The 19689-nt window shown below is 45.2% G+C and overlaps 3 protein-coding genes across 4 annotated transcripts in view; 2 read left to right on the plus strand and 1 right to left on the minus strand.

The window, feature by feature from the left end:
* The window catches only part of F8 (coagulation factor VIII), a 153241-nt gene that overhangs the window by 15328 nt on the left and 118224 nt on the right, over nucleotides 1–19689 (minus strand). The window contains exons 16-22 of one of the 2 annotated variants that reach the window (XM_014779576.2): nucleotides 18693–18905; nucleotides 18193–18442; nucleotides 17799–17981; nucleotides 16359–16475; nucleotides 15661–15732; nucleotides 14626–14711; nucleotides 10344–10499 (exon numbers count right to left, since the gene is read on the minus strand). In XM_014779576.2, the coding sequence (XP_014635062.2) occupies nucleotides 10344–10499; nucleotides 14626–14711; nucleotides 15661–15732; nucleotides 16359–16475; nucleotides 17799–17981; nucleotides 18193–18442; nucleotides 18693–18905 (1077 nt within the window). Of the gene's footprint in view, nucleotides 1–709; nucleotides 787–10343; nucleotides 10500–14625; nucleotides 14712–15660; nucleotides 15733–16358; nucleotides 16476–17798; nucleotides 17982–18192; nucleotides 18443–18692; nucleotides 18906–19689 lie in introns of those variants that run through there. The other variant, XM_087427463.1, reaches the window with a different exon arrangement.
* H2AB1 (H2A.B variant histone 1) lies at nucleotides 792–1185 on the plus strand (the record flags this gene model as incomplete). Its single annotated transcript, XM_004443580.3, has 1 exon — nucleotides 792–1185. A coding segment is annotated over one exon (381 nt), but the record flags the coding sequence as incomplete, so codon positions are not given.
* On the plus strand, nucleotides 2068–3829 carry F8A1 (coagulation factor VIII associated 1). Its single transcript, XM_087427531.1, has one exon. The coding sequence runs from the start codon at nucleotides 2148–2150 to the stop codon at nucleotides 3267–3269; it is 1122 nt and encodes a 373-aa protein (XP_087283657.1). The 5' UTR covers nucleotides 2068–2147; the 3' UTR covers nucleotides 3270–3829.

The raw sequence follows: 19689 nt of genomic DNA on the forward strand, positions 1-19689 counted from the left end.
ACAACGTGTGGTCTCTCCAGACAACGGAATCTTATTGGCCCGAAAAGGAATGAAGCGCTGATTCGTGCTGCCCCGTGGATGACCCATAGTGAAAACATGATGGCTAAGGGAAAGCAGCCAGACACAAGAGGCCACCTCTTGATCGTATAACTCCATCTGTAGGAAGTCTCCAGAATAGGCAAACCTCTATGGACAGGGAGCCCAGGAGTGGTTGCCTGGCTGCTGGGGGCAGGTGCCGGCTGGGGGCCGGCCAGGGGGTGGGAGGAGGGGGGGGGCAGTGGGAAGCGACTGCCTGACGGGTACAGGGCTTTCTTTTCCGGGTGGTGCCCACGTTTTGGATCTGGGTGGTTGTGACGATCGCCTGACCGCGCGAGTGTCCACTTGGTGGCACCGGGTCGTCCAAGGCTGTCGCCTTTTTCCGGCCCACGCTCCCATCCGGTGGAAAGGGAGGGTTCCTCAAAGAGAGGGTCCAGGGCGCAGGGCGAGCGGGCTCGTGCCGGCGCCCTTTCGCTGCAGGCCCAGGCCCGCCATTTCCGGGAGCCAATGGGAAAGCAGTGACGTCACCGGATCGACGTGTCAGCGAGCGTGCGCCCCGACCAATGGGGGGGCCGGTGCGTGGTCGCTAGGATACGGAGTAGGGGCCGAGTACCCGCCGTCTTGAGAGCTTGGGACCCGCCGACCCACCTCACCTCACCTCACCTCACCTCACCTGAGCGACCCGGACTGAGCTGAACCTCATCCCACCGCAGAAGAGCTAGTCCCGTCGAGCAGAAGGCGCGGCTCAAGCCCAGCATGCCCGGGAACCGAGCCGCCGCCGCTGCCGTCGCCGCCGCCGCCGTCGTCGCCGCTGCCGAGGGTCGTCCGGTGGCCAGAGTCGGCCCCGCTCCCGCACCGCCCGAGCGGAGCTATCGTTCTCTGTGAGCCACGTGGAGCGCCTCCTGCGGCAGGGCCACTACACCCGGCGCCTGAGCCCCTCCACCCCGGTCTTCCTGGCCGCCGTCGTCCAGTACCTGACGGCCAAGGTCCTGGAGCTGGCGAGCAACGAGGCCCACAACGGCGGCAGGAGGCGCATCACCCCAGAGCTCGTGGACATGGCGGTCCACAACAACGCGCTGCTCAGCGGCTTCTTTGGGGCTACGACCATCTCCCAGGTGGCCCCGACCCGGGAGTAGCTGCCCGGCGTGACCCGGGTCCGCGGGCCTCGGTTGGCCGGCCGGCCGTCCACCCAGCCGGCCGTGTGTCCGCCCGTCGGGCGCCAGGCCCGCGCACAGCCCCGGGGCGGCCCCAGCCTGTCTGGTGCCTTGGGCACAGTCATGGAAAAATCAATAAAGTGTTTCAGGAAACCCGTGTGCGTGCCTCGGTCACTCTGCGCGGGAGATGCTGGTGCTGGGACATCCCTCCTTGGAGGGGTGGGGGCCGGCGGCGGTCTGGCTGGGGGTGGTGGGGAGGAGTCGCGGATGACAGAGAGGAGCGGTGGACAGTGCGGGGTGGGGTGGGGCCCCGCGAGCGAGAGGCTGGCTGCGGTGGGGTCGGGGGTGAGGCTGGGGTACGGAAGACTCCGCCATCGGCCCTGAGCAAGTCAGAGCCCAGCCAAGTCCCCAGAAGGACGGTCTTCGCTGGGGTGGAGCTCCAGACCAGGACTGCGGCGTCGTGACCCGGTGAACTCGCAATGGCGACCGGGGGTGGCGCGTGGGGGGTGCGGGGTGCGGGACGCGGGGGAGGAGGCGGACAGAGCGGATGGCAAGGACTCCAACCGGGCAGGGGCTTTGACGCGGAGAAGACGGAGGAGGGACGGGCGCTCGAGAAATGATTGGCAAAGTCGGGATTAGGGCCACGCGGACCCCGAGTTTAGTTTTGGTCGCGTTCCCTTGGAGACGCTAGGAGACGCCCCTAGCAACCTGGGCAAACGAGCTGTCACCTAGCAACAGCGGGCGCCCGGCCGGGCCCCGCCCAGGGGTCCCCGATTTGCATACGCCGCTCGCAGCCGGGCCAGGCCCCGCCTCCGTCCCGGGTATTTTGCATATCACCGCGGCCACGGGACAGGCGGGGGCTCCCGAGCGGGTCGCAGCGCACGTCGCAGCTCGCCAGCGGCGCGGGCACGGCCGCCCGGCTGCGTCAGCGCGCCCGGAAGCGCTCGGGTGGCGAACATGGCGGCGTCCGCGAGCGGCCTGGGCGGGGGCGCAGGCCCGGGGCCCGAGGCCGGGGACTTCCTGGCCCGGTACCGCCAGGTGTCGAACAAGCTGAAGAAGCGCTTCCTGCGGAAGCCGAACGTGGCGGAGGCCGGTGAGCAGTTCGGACAGCTGGGCCGCGAGCTGCGCGCCCAGGAGTGCCTGCCGTACGCGGCCTGGTGCCAGCTGGCGGTGGCGCGCTGCCAGCAGGCGCTCTTCCACGGGCCCGGGGAGGCGCTGGCGCTCACCGAGGCCGCCCGCCTCTTCTTGCGGCAGGAGCGCGACGCGCGTCAGCGCCTCGTCTGCCCCGCCGCCTACGGGGAGCCGCTGCAGGCCGCCGCCAGCGCCCTGGGCGCCGCCGTGCGCCTGCAGCTCGAGCTGGGCCAGCCGGCCGCCGCCGCCGCCCTCTGCCTCGAGCTGGCCACCGCCCTGCGCGACCTGGGCCAGCCGGCCGCCGCCGCCAGCCACTTCCAGCGCGCCGCCCAGCTGCAGCTGCCCCAGCTGCCCCTGGCCGCGCTGCAGGCGCTCGGCGACGCCGCCTCCTGCCAGCTGCTGGCGCGCGACTACAGCGGCGCCTTGGCGGTCTTCACGCGCATGCAGCGCCTGGCGCGGGAGCACGGCAGCCACCCGGTGCAGCCCCCGCCGCCGCCGCCGCCGCCGCCGCCAGGGCCCCAGCCCGGACCCGGCGCGGCCCCCACCCTGCCGGCCGCGCTGCTCCCTCCGAACGCCGTCTCTGCGGCCGCGCCCTCTCCCGCCGCGCTGGGCGCCTTCTCGGACGTGCTGGTCCGCTGCGAGGTGTCCCGCGTGCTGCTACTGCTCCTTCTGCAACCCCCGCCCGCCAAGCTCCTGCCGGAGCATGCCCACACCCTGGAGAAGTACTCCTGGGAGGCTTTCGACAGCCACGGGCAGGAGAGCAGTGGCCAGCTTCCCGAGGAGCTCTTCCTGCTGCTCCAGTCCTTGGTCATGGCCACCCACGAAAAGGACACGGAGGCTGTCAAGTCATTGCAGGTGGTGATGTGGCCGCTGTTGAGTGCTGAGCAGAACCACCTCCTGCACCTCGTTCTGCAAGAAACCATCTCCCCCTCAGGTCAGGGGATCTGACGAATGACCTTAACCAAGTGACTTTCTGCCTGTTACCAGACCTCACGCCTCCATCCGCCTTTGCATTTGGCGGGGGGGAGGAATAAAAGACACGGATCCCGGCGGTTCTACCTTTATCTCGTTCCTCTTGCCACCATAGGAATTTAGTTGACTGAAAGTTACCTGTACCCCGAAGACTTATTTCTGTAATGGGGGGGAAATACAATATGATGGAATCGGAGCAAAGGCCATGGCTCTCTTTCCAAAAACTGCGACATAAACTAACAATCCCTTTTATCCCCTTCTTCTCCCGCCCAACTCTCGCGCCTCCTACCCCCTTCCCCACGTCTTTGCTTCAGAGTGAGGATTTTATTTTGCCCAGCTGTCTAAATACTTAAGCTATATGATTTTTTTTATCGTGACTCTGATTTCTTAGCGTATTTCTATGTCTATCTGTGTGATCACTCTCTTTCTCCTTTGTTTCATCTGCCCTGTACATTTCGTGGGAATCATTCGATCCCATATGTCGTTTTTGTTGCTACAGCCATGAGTCCACGATAAAGCCGTTCTAGTACTCCTAACTTGTGGTTTAGATTTACTTCATCTATGAAATGACAGTAGCTTATCTGCATGTCGGGAGGCAGAAAGCAGAAACAGACAGTTGTCTTTCGGCTCCAAGATGTATTGGTTCGTTTGGAATTGACACTGCCTGGTATGTGGGTTATGCCAGGCAGTGAATCTGCAGAGATCACTTGCAATGTGGTCTTTACTCAGATAGCTGTGATGCAGATGTCTCCAGTAACCCCGCAACCCGGGGCGAGTCCAGCGCAAGTGTCAGATTGGAATTCACAGTTCCAGTTCTATTCTGAGAGATACGGGTAATCCACATAACTTTTATTTGTAGTGGGGAACTTTCTGCAACTCTTACTTAAGTATGTAAAATCAGCCTGGTTCTGTGGTCCTGTGTGATCAGGTATATGCAAGACAGCGTCCTTGTTCCCCAAAAGCAGGATGGCGATCCATTTTTAAAACACTAAATTTCCAAGGCTTTTTGGTCCCAATGTTACATGCAAACCGGCTTAGCTGGGTTTTTTTGTTTGTTTTTAATTCGGTTTAATTTTCTTTACAGTTTTGAGAGTGACAACCAGAACTCTTCAGAATATAATCTCGTTCTCAATCATTCAGCTTTGGGAAGATGCATCCTTTAGGCTGAAATTGAATACTAATCCCTTGGGGTGAGATTTAAGGACACAGTTTGGGGGTAGATTTTTGTTTTGCATTTGGGGGAGATGTGTGGAGGGTTGTGTATGACTTAAGTGCCTCAAAATGGGTGGGACTTTTGGGGTATTCTTTTCTCCTATTTCAACAGTGTGGAAGCAATAGGTAAGGAAATACGTACACTCGGAGAGGCCCGCTTGAGACAGGGTCAGCCAGCATTCCTGTGCTCTCATGTGGCCGCCAGGAAGGGTCCTTCAGAGCCCTAAAAGCATAGTCCAAATTATTGCAAAAGAGGGAAGGGCATATGCCCCCTTGTGCTTTTGCTTTTTCTGGTACACTCCTCTCAATCCGGGCTGCAGGCCTGGCCGGCTGTCTTACTGTCTTGTGAGAAGAATGCTTACCAAGTATGGCATGGGACTGGTGATAGTATTTGGATTTGGGCTTAGGGAAAAACCTCCTTAGGCCTCTGGTCTAAACTCCTTGCATTGAGGAGGTGGGGGGAGGGATTGCCAGAGAGCCTGCTAATGGGTATTCAAGTGTAATTTTAGGAAACACTAAAGGTCATTTTCCATTTGTCATTGGCTCGTTTATGTATATCCCTCAGAAACTTCTTAGCACGAATCGCTGGGCCAAGGCCAGATTTCAACAATTTGACAGAGGTCTCTTGCTATATATCAACTTAATATCAAAATTAACACTGATTTCTAACATGACCAAAGATAAATATTTATAAAGGACATGATTAGTCTTCTTTTTAATTTGAAAGTCAGAGGGAAAGATCCACATCATTGAAATGTTCATTGACAATTCAAAATTAACATCAAAATATTATAAACTATTGAAAATGGTCACAGTGAAGAAGTGATCCTTAAAGGGTGTTTGGGTTCCCCTTTCCCTCCTTTATGAGGGACTTCTATGATGAGAAATATTGCTTATGAAAAAATATTTTGTATGTGAATGGTGGTACAAAGTATAAAAACATTTGAGAACCACTGCACTGGAGGAAGATGACTAAAACTGAAATTTGTAAATTAGGCAAGCTCTGGGATGGAAGGGTTCTGGTTAATGTTAACTGTCTAGGCATCTCTTCTGCCGTTAGACTAGACCGCCAGTCTGCAAACTTTTTCTGTAAAGGACCATATGGAAATATTTTAGCCTTTTCAGGCCACAAATGGTCTCTGTCGCATAGTCTTCGTTTTTTTTTTTTTGTTTTTTTTTGTTTTTTGTGAGGAAGATAAGCCCTGAGCTAACACCTGTTCCCAATCCTTTTTTTGCTGAGGAAGACTGGCCCTGGGCTAACATCCGTGCTCATCCTCCTCTACTTTATATGGGATGCCGCCACAGCATGGCTTGACAAACGGTGCGTCGGTCTGTGCCCAGGATCCAAACCCGAGAACCCTGGGCCGCAGAAGCAGAGCACACGAACTAAGCTGCTACACCAGCCGGCTGGCCCCCTATGTATTTGTTTTTTTTTTTTTTTTGCACCTTAAAACATGTGAAAACCATGCTTAACTCAGTCCATACAAAAGCAGGTTGTAGTCCAAATCCATGGGCTCCAGCCTGCCCACTGCTTTACTAAAACCTACAATATAGTAGTTACTCAATAACTGTTTGTTAAAGGAAAGAGCCTCATCAGAGTAGTTAATAACGACTTTATCGTTATCATTGAGCACAAAAGATTGAAAATAAATGAACTAGTCATTCAAGTCCAGATTCTAGGAAATGAAAAAACATAAACCAAAAGGAAATGAAAGAATTTTAAAAGTTTTGAACAGGAATTAATGAATTAGAAAACAACAGCTTCAAATCTATGTTTGATTTTAAGATCAAGAGTTGATTCTTTGAAAATCCAATAGAAAAAACAAACACTTGCCAACTTTGATAAAGGGGAAAAAAGAGAGATATATGCGTGTATGTAGATATAGATATATGGTGTGGGAAGGGAGATAGAACTCTAATGTATACATTTACAGAAATTCACTATAGGTAACAGAAAATGAGAATACCAATAATCAGATAAGGAATGGAAAAGATAGTCAAGTGTCTACCACTAAATAAGGCACAAGGCTCAAGTGACTCTTCCATCTAACTTTCATTAAACATGTGGTTACTACATTAATTAAAGTATTCTAGAGTAATAGTTTAATGGAAAAAGATGGAAGCTTTTCCACTTTATTTTCAAGTTTAGTATAACTCTCATGCCAAAACCTGATAAATGGAGCCCCCAAGAAAGGTAAACCAATTTTATTGATTAGTATAGATAGAAAAATTCTAAATAAAATGTTAGCAAATTGGATCCAGCTAAGTTTTAAATGATTAATACACTATGGCAGAGGGCGGTTTTCCCAGGAATGGAGCACGGTTTTGTGCTGGAGCTCACCAGTACTGGCTTGTGAGATCCCATTGTGCACATCTATTCCCAACCCTGCATTCAACGACACTACATCATCAGCTTGAAATCAGGTATGTTGGGAGTCTTTACATTGTGGAAATCAGCAAATGCTACAAATCAAAGCCTTTCCTCTTAACTGCCCCCACTTTGTCCCTGAGCCGGTTGTTAAACATTTGCCAGCACACCATGGAATGTAAGTATAATTTGACAATAGGAAAGAGAAGAAATGTGATCATATCAAAGATGCTGAAAAAAGTATTTGATGAAATTCTGCAGCCATTCTAAATAAAGTAGGAGTAGAAAGAAACTTTTTAAACGTGATAAAAAGGATTTGTTTGAAACTAACAGTGAACATTAAACAGTGAAATATGGGATCCATTCCAATTAAAGTCAGGAACAAGATAGGCTTGTTTTACATATATAAACAAATATACATATATATATATGTATATGTATGTGTTTGTGTGTCTGTACCTATATTAATCACAAAAGCATTTAGGGTGATTGCTATTTCCTGTTTACCCAGTCCTGTCAGCATAACATTATCAATGTCATGGACCTATTGGTGTTCTGTAGGATGTCAAGAGGTTTGGAGTCCCTTGGGTCTATGTTATGACAAAGAACAAGGAGCTGGCATCACCCTGAGGCATGAACAGTAAAGTTAATACTCTTATTCCTACCTCATAAATGCAAATCTATTCTGAGTTTGCTTATCAATGGGAATGAAGAAAAAAGCATTTTCCAGGTCAATAGTTCCATATCAAGTGCTTGAGACTGTGTTAATTTACTCCAGAGGAGATACCACATCTGGAATTGCAATTTTTGGTCATCACCACCTGATTAAATTTGTGATGATCTGTCATTTTTCCATGAGTCATCTAGCTTTTGTAGTGGCCAAACAGGGGCCCTAAGGAGACTAGCCACCGGCTTGTGAGGCAACTATTCCAGCTATAGTCACTGAAAGTCTTAAGAAGAGAAGGGATGACTGCTTCAGAAATTGGGGAAAGGATGCCTCCTCAGGCAAAGGAGGTTCAGGGGGATTTGGAGGTTTGCAATTCTCAGCCTCATCCATGTCTGCCTACATGTATCCATCCCAGGTCTCAGAGTTCTACTCTTTTCCACCAGTGCCCTTACCTTAGCATAATAGATAGACCTGGTGGGGCTGACCATTTAATTGTCACTGCAACTCTGCAATTCATATGCTCAGCCCCTAGACTTGGTCTTAGGTCCAAGTATCTCCCTACAACCACAGGATATGGAAAACTCCGGAGCTCCCTGGGTGTGTCCCGATTCTCCATATGTATTCATGGCTGTTCTTCTTTGTATATATTCATACATTTAATTTCTTTTTTCCCTATGTATGCAGCAAAAAGAAGGGCCATAAAAAGAAGACAGGTCACTCTACAATCAGGTGACACTACAGTTGTTGCCATGGCAACTTAATAGCACTGTCAATTTAATCTCCCAGTGTCTTCCTCACCACCTGTAACTCATGTCATAGTATCACTAGTGATAATCTGAGAAACTGTCATGCCCACATGGATGTCATGGATTACCTAACATCCAATCTTCTACCCAAGCAAGGAAATTATACTTGTGTTCCTTGAATATATTAGCAACATAACTCTAGAATTCCATTTTGAGGGTCTGTTTCCTGGGGCTACTTCTGGCATCATTGACTGTATGAGACAGGGTTCCAACAAGAAACAGGGAGCACTCAAATTAGGATAATTTGAGGAAACTTTAATGAAGGTACTAGTTAGGAAGGTAGAGGCAGGGTATTACCACCCTAGGCCTGCAGGAATGAGAAGAGGGAGCAGAATCCTAAAGGAGAGAATTAGATAGATTCTTATAGTGGTTTACAAAAACGACCACAAATTCTTTACATTCCTCCCATTGTGAAGTGGGGTCTGTGTCCCTTCCCCTTGAATCTGGGTGGACGTGTGACTTGCTTATAACCAATAGAATGTATTGAAAGTGATGCTACATAACTTAAAAGACCAGATCAGAAAAGGTGATGTAGTCTCCACCTTGTTAGCTGGAACACTCATATTTAGAGTCCCTAAGATGCCATGTAAGAAGTCCAACTACCTTTAGACTGTCATGCTGTGAGAAGCCCAGGCCTCACAGAAAGGCCATACAAAATTACTTCAGTCTTAACAGTCCCAGATGCTGTCCTAGCTAGGTTAGTCAGCACCAACCACCAGACATGCAAGTGAAGATGCTTCCAGATGATTCTAGCTCCCAGCTGTCAAATCTTCTCAGCTGAGGCCCCAGATATTTTGGAGCAGAGACAGGCCATTCTTGCTGTGCCCTGTTCAAAGTCCTGACCCACAGAATCCATAAACAAAACAAAATGGTTGTTTTTACAACACTAAGTATTGGGGTGGTTTGGTACTCAGCAATAGTAACTGGAACAGGTAGAGAAAGCCACTTTGAGGGAAGCAGTGACCTTCAGTGGAGAGATACAGCCAAATTGTCTACAAGGAGGGAGCCAGGAAAATAAATATCCTGATCTTGCTCTCCTCCCTTCCTGTGATCTCTTGCCAGTGCTCCCTGTTGGTGAAACCCAACCAAAAGCTAGAGGATAAGGTAGCCTGTTGATGTATTCCACACATGCCAGGCTCAGAACAAGAAGCAGGGTAGAGAAGCAGGAAAATGGATCTAAAGGGGAAAACGGAAGTTATCTTGCACAAGGCCATTTGAGGACTTTGAACTCTATTCTGAAGACAAGAGGGAGACATTGAAAGGTTTTAGGCAGGGGACTGATAAGATGATTATCCCGAAAATGATGTGCAGCTTTTATTAGAGAAGACACTAGAAACAAGCGAAGACTAGTTAGGAATGTAATCTAATAGGTCAAGTGTGAGGTGATGGGGCCTCAGGCTGTAGTAACGACAGTATAAAAGAAACAGAAGAGATGTGAGAGGCATTAAAAGAAAGAATTGGCTGCATTTATGGATCAATTCATGAGGGGGCATAAAAATTGAGGGAAGAGTAGATGATGGTGCTAAGGTTTTAAGCCTGTTTAATGAAGGGTCTTGGGCTCACCCCTAGAGAAGTCATCATTTCCCAAGGTTTCACCCATCCCTTTATGCGGAAGATGCAAATCTTCACCTCCATTCATGATTTTACCCACTAAACTCAAGTCTTTAATCTACTGCCTACTGGCCATTCAACATGATTACCCTACTATCACCTCCAACCTAGAATATCCATAAGCTAATTCACAGTCTTATCAATCCACCCAGTCCCGAGTCACATATTTCTGTCAATAGAACATCTCTTCATTTCTATTCTCTATGAGATCCTTGATGCTACCACTTTTTTGTCCATATGTCCATAATGACTTCTATTGCCCATAAATGGAAAATTCTTTTTTGGAGTTAAGTTTGTAGAAGCTAGGAACGTTTGTCCCATATCTGAAATCTGTCAAAAGCTCTTTAAAATATTCATGCATTCTCTTGAAAGGACTCATTACATACCATTAAGGTCCCAGTGGAATTCCCTCGATAACTCTGCCACTTCTTTCCATCAAGACTATACATGATGATAAACTGAGAAATGTAGAGGCTGGAAAACTTCTGACGGGCACCCTGGGTCATGATGCTGTGAATAATCATTGGTGCCAACAGATCCACCTACCAATTAAAAACAACACTTTATTTTAAATGTATGTACCACCTTCTGAAATTATTGGCATAAGAAGAATCTACATTGATACAGATATTCCCAGTATTACGTTGGATGTGTAGGTAAAGCAGATACCGATGTTGAAATGTGGATGTGTGTGAAGCTGAGGGATAAATGATAGGAACGAGAAGGAAAGGTGCCTTTTGAGTTCCCAGCCTACTTTCTGGCAAACCAGACCACTTCCAAATCATTGAGCCCCCATTTCCTCTACACACATCCTTTGTGCTGCACATATGGACCCACATAACCTAGTGCTTTGCCCACACCTCAGCCTCAGCTTAGCCAAAGCCAGTTTCCTCCCCTCTCCTCAGACCAGCCCTCAGCCCCACATCGCTATCAGTGATAAACTGATACCCCTCCTTCAAGAGTTAGTTCAGAAACTATTTCTCCTGGTTAGCCTTTCCTGACTCACCCAGACAAATTTAGTACTGCCTCTTCTATGCTTCCATTTCACTTTGTATATAACTTTATTATAGCAAACTGTTGTACCATATTATAAAGGTTTCTTTGCTTATCTGCCTTCCTTATTAGACTGAGATCATTATGCAGTGAACCTGTTTGAGTCACCTAACCTCTCTGTGTCTCAGTTTCTTTATCTGTAAAGTGGAGATAATAATGGTTTAACTCAAAGGGTTACCAGAAGGATTAAAGAGTTAATACATGTAATGTGCTGAGTTCAGTGCTTTTCTCTCCTCTCTAGCCCCAGCACCTAATATGGCATCTAGTATAATGCTGATGCTTAGCAAATGTTTGGAATAAATGAGTGAATAATGGCAGAGTGGGAAGGAACGGTTGGTTCTTAAAGAAGAGGGCATGGACTATGCAAGCGTTACAAGGGGGTATCTACACAGGAATTTTGGCATCAGTTACTACCCTAACAAGCAAATGAAAATTAACTTCTCACAGATGCCTGGGACACTCAAATTGTACTGTCATGACTCTTGTGCTTAATGACTGTCTCGTTCAGTTGACTGTAAGTTCCATCCATCCATTCATTCATTCAAAGACTATATCTTTAGCACTTGTATGTGCCAGGCACTGTTCTGGGTACTGGGAATAGAGTAGTGAACAAGAAAATACAAAGCCCTGCCCTCAGGGAGCTTACATTTGAGTTGGAGAAACAGACTATCTATCATATATGTTTTTATTACTTTACAGCATCAAGTAGTGATGAGTACAGGAGAAAAATGAAGCAGGCAATAGGAGAGAGAGTGGCAAGGTCTTCAGAAGCTACAGCACTATCTTTTCCCAGATTAGATGTTATTCCCAACTGAAGACACTTCACGTTTCTTCTTGGTATTGGGGCATAAACAACTGAAAGCACCAGGTACAAAGACCATGCCTTTTGTTGAATTCACTTGTACTGTTTCTTCATGTAGCATAGGAGAGGTCTTTTTTGGACGACTGACTATGGTACCTTCTAGCAGTTTTAATAGAGCCTTGCCAGCCACTTTTTCCACCTACATTCTGTAACTGATGAAGTCTTGGCAAGCTGCCAATCTTATCTACTTCATTTTCTTGTTATGTCTCTTCTACATTATAATTGGAATCTTGGAGCAATTTGGCAATTACAGATTCAATGTTTTCACCTACGTATCCAGCCAGGTATGTGTGACAGCAAGACACATCTTTCTACAAGGAAGTAAGCAAGGTGGTAATGAGTCACACAATGTACAAATACGAATATTGCGGCCAGACACCTCCATGGAGCCTGCTGACTGCCTGCTGCTGATTGCCTGGCCTTGGTCACCTGATGCCCTTCAAGCCAGCCCAGTGCTCTTATGCCTGGTGGCCTGGCTGTTGTGCACTCTTCAGGCCCTCTCACCAGAATAGAAGCCTACCCCAACTGCCCTCCCTGTCAGCACCCTATCAACTCTAACTCCCTGCCTGCTGGCTCCTTGGAACCATTTTATTTTATAAAGTTACCAGATCAAGAAAATGTGTATCTGGACTTCGGTAGGACAGATGGCAAAAAACACCTTGAGCATAAGGTGATTTAATACAGATTGGATAATAATACAATTAGGTAGATTCGTAACTGGTTCAATAACCATAATCAAACAGTGGTAGTTAATAGATGGTTATCAACCTAAAGGGAGCATCTAGGAGCAGTATAGTCTAATCATTACAAATTAGGGCTCTGCAGCACAACTATCAGGGTTTGAATTTTTGGCTCAGCCACTTACTGGATGTGTGACTTGGGGCAAGTTATTTAACTTTTCTGTGCTTCAACTTCCTTATCTGAAACGAGGATGATAATAACATCTACCTCATAAGATTGTGGTAAGGATTTAATAGCTTGATTTGTCTTAAGCACATAGTAAGGAAGCCCTGTATACTTCAATATTTTGATCATGACTTTGCTAAAGTATAAAAAAGTTTACTATCAAGTCAGTAAATTATATGAAACTGGGTATACTAGGAAATACTTTGGAAGACAGAAGCTTGGCGAGCTGGAACAATGGACCAAATCTAATAAGCGAAAACAGAGTGTGTCACTCAGGGTTCTTTGGTGAGGCATGGAAAAAGCACTGTATTTACTAGTCTCATCAGATTATATCCAGTGAGGGAGATGTAATTCCCCAAATGGAAATGAGAACACTATTACAAAAAAAATAAATAGAACAGATGCAGGGCAGCCAAATAGATTAAAATGCTCACTACACTGGGATACATGTAAGGTTGAAAGTGCTAACTACAGAAATACAAGGTGAGAACATTTGGTTAGGAGCCCCACAAATAAACAAACAAAAATACTTAGGGATTAGTGAACAGTCAGCTCAAATTGAGTCATAATTGGCAGTGCCTACAAAACAAAAACAGATGAGCTGATGAGGCATTAACAGGTGCGCTCTTTGCATCTGCTTACTGGTAAGCCAGTTTATCTTTCCCTGATCCCTATTTATTATTTTAACCTCAGGAAAAATAGAAGATCAGATGCAAACTTACAAAGGAGGAAAATATGTAGGAGAATGTCCTCAGCCAACTAAGAAGAGGAAGAAGGAAGCTGGTGCATTATGAGAAGAGGATGGAGGTGGGGGAGTGGGTGGTAAAACGTGTGTGCATTAGTCCCTCTCCAGGCTGTGAGTAGCAGAGGTGGGAGGCATGTAGAGAGGTTGAGAGCAAAGCTGGAAGCAGAGAAGTTTTCTCTATTTTCCTGTTTGGGCTCTAGAAGGAACTTACCCTAGTGGTTAGGCAGAGAGACTGAGTTGGCACTTCCCAGCTGCCCTCAGCTCTCATGTGGCAATGGAAGGGACTCGGAAGTTCCAATAGGTATTCCCTTGAAAAGGTCACAGTCCTGACTGATCACATGTTGACATGATAATATTTTTGGATATGTTGGATTAAATAAAGTATGTTATTGAAGTGAATTTCACATGTTTCTTTTTTAATGTGGCTACTAGGAAGTGTAAAATTACACATGTGGTTGGCATTTGTGGTTCACATTATATTTCTACTGGACAGCACTACTCTAGAGGAGATGGGGGACTGAGAAAATCTGAAAGACTGAGTCATTAAGAGGAAATTGAATTAACCTAAAGACACTATCTCGGTTATTGGCTCCAAGTTAGTTTACCAGATTAGACCAACTGCAGTAGGTGTTTACTACTACCCCAGTGGTGTAGAATTTGTGAAGAAGACAGATTCAGCTTTAGAAAGCAAAGAAGCCACATTTTCTCTGCTTGTGGGATGGGGGATTGAGCCATTTGTTTTTGTGTTAAAATGAGGGAATTGGAGGACTCAAGGATACCTAGGCAGTTGGAGGCATCTAATAATAGAATACACGGTCTTGGGAGGTGGTGAGTTCAATGTTATCAAAAGTATTCAGCTGTTCTAATCCCAGTAGAAAGCTTAAAAGCACAGGAATAGAACACATCAGTGTACTCAATTCTATTGCCAAGTCTTTCATTCCTGACTGTTTTTGCACAAATAAAAAGCCACTCTGTTCTTCAGTTCTTTCCTCGTCTGTTACCTGGAGTTTGATGAAAATGACTTCCATATAAAGGAGATGCATAATGCTTTGAGCTTGCAAGAAGAATACATGATATGATTGAATGTGATGCATTTTCTAACCTTGATCCAGGAAAAGGGCTCCTTGGTGCTCCAGGCATTGATTGATCCAGAATAATGAAGTCTGGCCAGCTTTGGGGCCCACTGTCCTTTGCCCAAGAAAGGGGAGAGAGATTAGATTCAGCTGGGTTGGTCCTAGACACTTGGGAAGAAAATTACTCTCTTGAGAAAGGTTAATCCTAGCTATGGAGAAGACAAAGGTATAAAGCATGGTGGTATCAATGACTCCCTAAGTGTTTTGCTGGTCCTTGTCCATTTTATTTTCTAGAATTTAATAATTTTGTTGACTGTTAGCACCTCTAATTCACTGATACCGGAATGTGTTACCAGCACTACCAAATGATATTATTATTTCTTTACTATAAAATGTGTATGTTCATTGTCAAAATATTATAAAATCAAAAATAAAATTAAAACATAAGTAAAAATAAAAAGAAACAAAAAACATCATCCTTCCACCCAGAGAAAACTACCATTTTAGTATATACCTCTCAAACCTCTTTTTCAAAGGGAATTTTTTTTCCCTCTAAAACAGGAGTTGGCAAACTTTTCTTTAAAGGGCCAGATAGAAAATATTTAAGCTTTGCAGATCATCTGGTCTCTGTTGCAACTACTTAACTGCTTTTGTGAGTGAAAGCAGCCATAGCTGCATAAATGAATGAGTATGGCTCTGTGCCAATATAAGACTTCAATTATGGGCACTGAAATTTGAGAACTCTCTATGGATCCTATTAAAGCTTTACTATCACTGCTCATAGAAAAGTGTAGCTTCCTGCTACAGTGAAGAGAATGGACTCAAGGGGAGAAATATTGAAGGCAGGCAGGACATTTAAGGAGGTGGTGGCATTGCCCAGGTGAGAAGTGATGGTGGCGTGAACTAAGATGGTCACAGTGGGAAATGGAGAAAATGGATTTGAGAGGCAACTATGGAGTATAATTAATAGAAGCATGGAGATGGATTGGTTATCTGAATCTCTCCAATAGAAATAAAAAAGATATAATCAGCCCAGTTCTTGGAGAGAAAATAATAGTATTTACCATACTGTCCTGAAGCTGTAATCTGAAAATCTCTAATGTGTCCAGAAGCCATTCCCAGTGGAGTCTGACACTCTGAAATCAAACAAGGAAAACACGATAGCTAGAAGCGCATACAATTCAGCTTCACAAATGCAAGTCAATAAAAATGGGAGAACGCCAACAAATGCTCATATCTTTTAGTGTTTACTATGTGCCAAGAACTGTACTAAATATTTTATTGTATTGTTTGATTTAAATCACCCCAACGTATGGGTGCTAGAAGTATTCACATTTTGCAGCAGAGGAAACATAAGGATCCATACATAAGTAGACCAGTAGTTCTCTTACTTGTTTAGGGTTAAATCACAAACTCTTCCAAGCAATATTTATAAGTTATATTTGATAATTGAAGCAAAGTTAAGTTTCAAAATTTCCTCTTGGAGATCTTGGAGCTTCACAAAGTTGTGAAAATGAAGAGATATTTTTAGCACCAGTTTGTTAAATATTTAGAGCTACAGGTTCAAAGAGTTCAAAGCTTCAACCATATCTGCCCTCCCCTGAGGATTCTGATAATTTCTACCAGCAACATTCACTTTAGATTTGATAATGACTGTGAGCTTGTATTTATTTCTTGACAAAGGCAACCATTCTAGGCAGGAGAAAAGCTGTATAGAAGTAGGCTGGGTAGGCAGCAAGCCTCTGCCCACAGTGGTACTCACTCTTGCTGTACACCAGAAAAAGAGTGCTCATCCCAGCTTGTAGGTGCTCGCCAATAAGGCATTCTATCCGCCAAATTCCAACTTTGGGTGGTAGCATTTCCACTGTCTCAAAAACACCTTATGAAAAATAAAAGTAACAAAAAGTACCTCTTTTCACTAAAAAAAAAAAATGAGCATGAGATAAATTGGCTTATGAGAATAACAAAAGAGATCAACCTAAGTTATTTCCACCACTCTTGGACCCCTCAAACCCAAAGTGCTTGCTATGTGACGCTTACCGTTGGAGGTACTGGAGATTGAGTTCTGACAGCCCCCCACCCTGGGAAATGGGAGTGACAGGGTGACAGAATGCTTTCCTGGTGGAGACTGGAGAAAGCTACTGCATTAGGATTGGCCTGCACTCTCAGGATTTTTCAGAGCCAAAGGTGTATTTCCCACCAACCAGACATGAGCTGCCTGGGAGAAGCCAGTCAGGGTGAGGTCCTCATGGATCTAGTCTACTAGGGCTGGCTTGAGGGCTAAAAAGTAACCCCAGCAGGAAGAAGCTGGAGGTGAATGCTGACAGGCTGAGGAATGGGTCACAAGTGAACCACCTGGAATAAAGGTGGAACCAACCAGGTCAAGGAGATTTTATGAGAGAGAGTCCCAACAGGGAGTCTCTGAAGAGCCCCTGGAAGTACCCTGCAAGGAAAAGAGTCAGCTTGAAATATCTGCCAGGTGCAGGGAGTGTGCAAGGGGTTAGGGGGAAGCACAATAAGCATAAGGCAGAGAGACAGAGGACTCAACCACACCTCCCTTTTCCAGACCTTCCAGCCTGGTGCAGGCTCAAGTTGGGGGAGGAGAGACTGAAGTTAAATCAAGTTCAGAATTTTGATTAATATCTTGGAGTAGGACATTGTAATTTCTGACTTGATCTTTATTTGTAATATAGTTTTAACTCTATTACTTAAGAGTGAGCAGAAAAGTCACCGAGCATATCAGAATTTTTACGCAGAAACAGAGGAAGTCTACTCCCACTATTAAACCTGTTTTAAATGGACGCTGGAGAACTAAAATGAAGCTGTGTTTTGATCAACATTGTGAGTAGTGCTTAATCAATATACTGGTTACATACATAAACAAATCACTCTTTGGATAACTACTGATGTCCTGCAATGGAAAAAAAGTCCCTTTTTCCTAGGAAAGTGCTGCGACATTAATTACTCATTTATTCTGTTCTATTTCCTTTGTAGCACATTATCTGTATCTGAGATTATCATGTTCATTTGCTAATTTATTTATTATCTCTCTGTAGGGTAAAGTTACTTGAAAGAGTAAGTTACCCAAAAGCAAGGAGTTGGTCTGCTTTGTTCACTGACCATATCCCCAGTGCCTAGACCATTTAAAGTTAGTCCTCAACAAGAACAGCAGGTAGAAGAAAGAGCACGAACTAGCTCATACCCGGATAGAGGTTGTAGACTGCCATTTTATACTCCTCTTTTTTCCGTACAGTGAACACATGTCCACTGAAATGAATAGAATGGATGTTTTCATTGCTGCCCATGCTGAGCAGATACCATCGAATTCTTTGATCCTGAGCCATTACTAAGCCAGGTAGTGTGTCCATCACATAGCCATTGATTGCTAGAGAAGAACAGAGAGAAGGCTGTTAAAATCCATGGTAGAAGTTTCTTTCCCTCCACTCCAGTCAAAAATATTTATTCCTATGAAGACTCCACTCCCATATATATATAGTCTCAACTCATACAATGTGCAAGCCTCAGGCTCAAGGCTCATTTGTCATAGTGCATGCCAGATTTCACAGTAAGTAATATTGGGGTGTGGGATATATTACCATGGAAGCGATAATTTTCTTTAAAAGTGGGGTCCTCCACCTGGAGATTGCAGGGAGCCCTGCAGTTCCTTTCCATGTTTTCAGTGAAGTACCAGCTCTTGGTCTCATCAAAAATAGTGAAAAACAGAGCAAATTCCTGCACTGTCACTTGTCTCCCATGAGCAGGATTCAGCGTGTTAGCGCGGCAGATCAGAAGGGGTCCAACCAAGCCTGAGTGCACATCTTTGTCCTGGGAGGGAAGACAGCAATCCTATGAGCAACCAGAATGGATTTCTCATCAACTTTTATGCCACTCCAACCCACTCCTCATCTTCCCACAATACAATTCATCCTCTTCAGTAGATTCCAGAGCGATATTTCTAAAACACAAATATGATGGCACCTCCCCTATTTAAAGCTTCCCATTATGCTTATAATAAATACCAAAAATTATTAGTAGATAACACACAGACCCTTTCTTTTAGACCAGAAAGTGGCCAGCACAACACAGACCTGCTTACCAGGTCAACATCAGAAAAATAAGCCCAGGCTCTGCAATCGAACTCATCTTTAGTGGGTGCCATATGATGTTGCACTTTCCAAAAGTAAACTTCAGTTTCATTAGGTTTGACAAACTTTTTTCTAGGTTCTGCTCCTTGCCTCTGATCATCCTCATAAGAAATAAGGCTAGAATAGAAGGAGTAGGGACGAGAGGCCTGGTTTTTGAAAGTTACCTGCAGAGCAAAAAAAAACAAAAACAAAAATGCAAGTATCATGTTTTAGGATCCTATAAGTCCTGACCTTAGGGTTTACATCTCTAATAGTAATGCCTATCTGGGGGATTTTATCCAAGTTTTTAATACCCGGAGGAAGTGGTACAGAGGATGGATGTTGTTAGAACCCAAACCTAAAGATCTACAGAGGAAACTCTGAGGAATCTTTGAATTCTAAAACCTTTAAGGCATGAACTCAAAGTTGCAAAGGAGAAAATTCCTAAATACTTAAAAGCAATTCCAAAGTAAAAGGGAAAATATCACCACAGGAGTTGTAAGAGACCATAACCCCAGGAGACGATACTTAAGGTTCTTCATGACAAATTCCAGGATGAATGCATATGATCTTTAAAAAACACTTGCTTTTCAGATTTAAAAAAAACTATACATGTTTCATAGGACATATGGAAAGTAAAATAAAATTCAAGCCAGAAAAAAATCCACTCACCATCCCATAATTTTAGATCCTTCTATGTACTTAATATAAACAATCAATTGGGACAATGAATGAATATTTTTGGAAAAAAATAAAACTACTTTGATGTTTGGCTCACATGATGCACCAAAATAACTTCTAGTTTACAGGAATTACTGATGGATTAAAAAGTTAAATGTTAAGAAATTAAACTGTAAAAGAAAGTTGAAGAAAGTATAGGTGATTTTAAGAAAAAAATCTCTGTATAGGGAAGGACTTTTATAAACATTAAAGCTATGAAAATGTCATAAAGGAAAGATTTATGGGTTA

The sequence above is a fragment of the Ceratotherium simum genome, chromosome X (genome assembly GCF_057802395.1).
Source record: "Ceratotherium simum simum isolate JZ-2026a chromosome X, ASM5780239v1, whole genome shotgun sequence".
In the NCBI taxonomy this organism is placed as follows: Eukaryota; Metazoa; Chordata; class Mammalia; order Perissodactyla; family Rhinocerotidae; genus Ceratotherium; species Ceratotherium simum.

Coding starts and splice junctions, on each gene's coding strand:
- F8A1 (XM_087427531.1), top strand. CDS start 2,148: ATGGCGGCGTCCGCGAGCGGCCTGGGCGGGGGCGCAGGCCCGGGGCCC.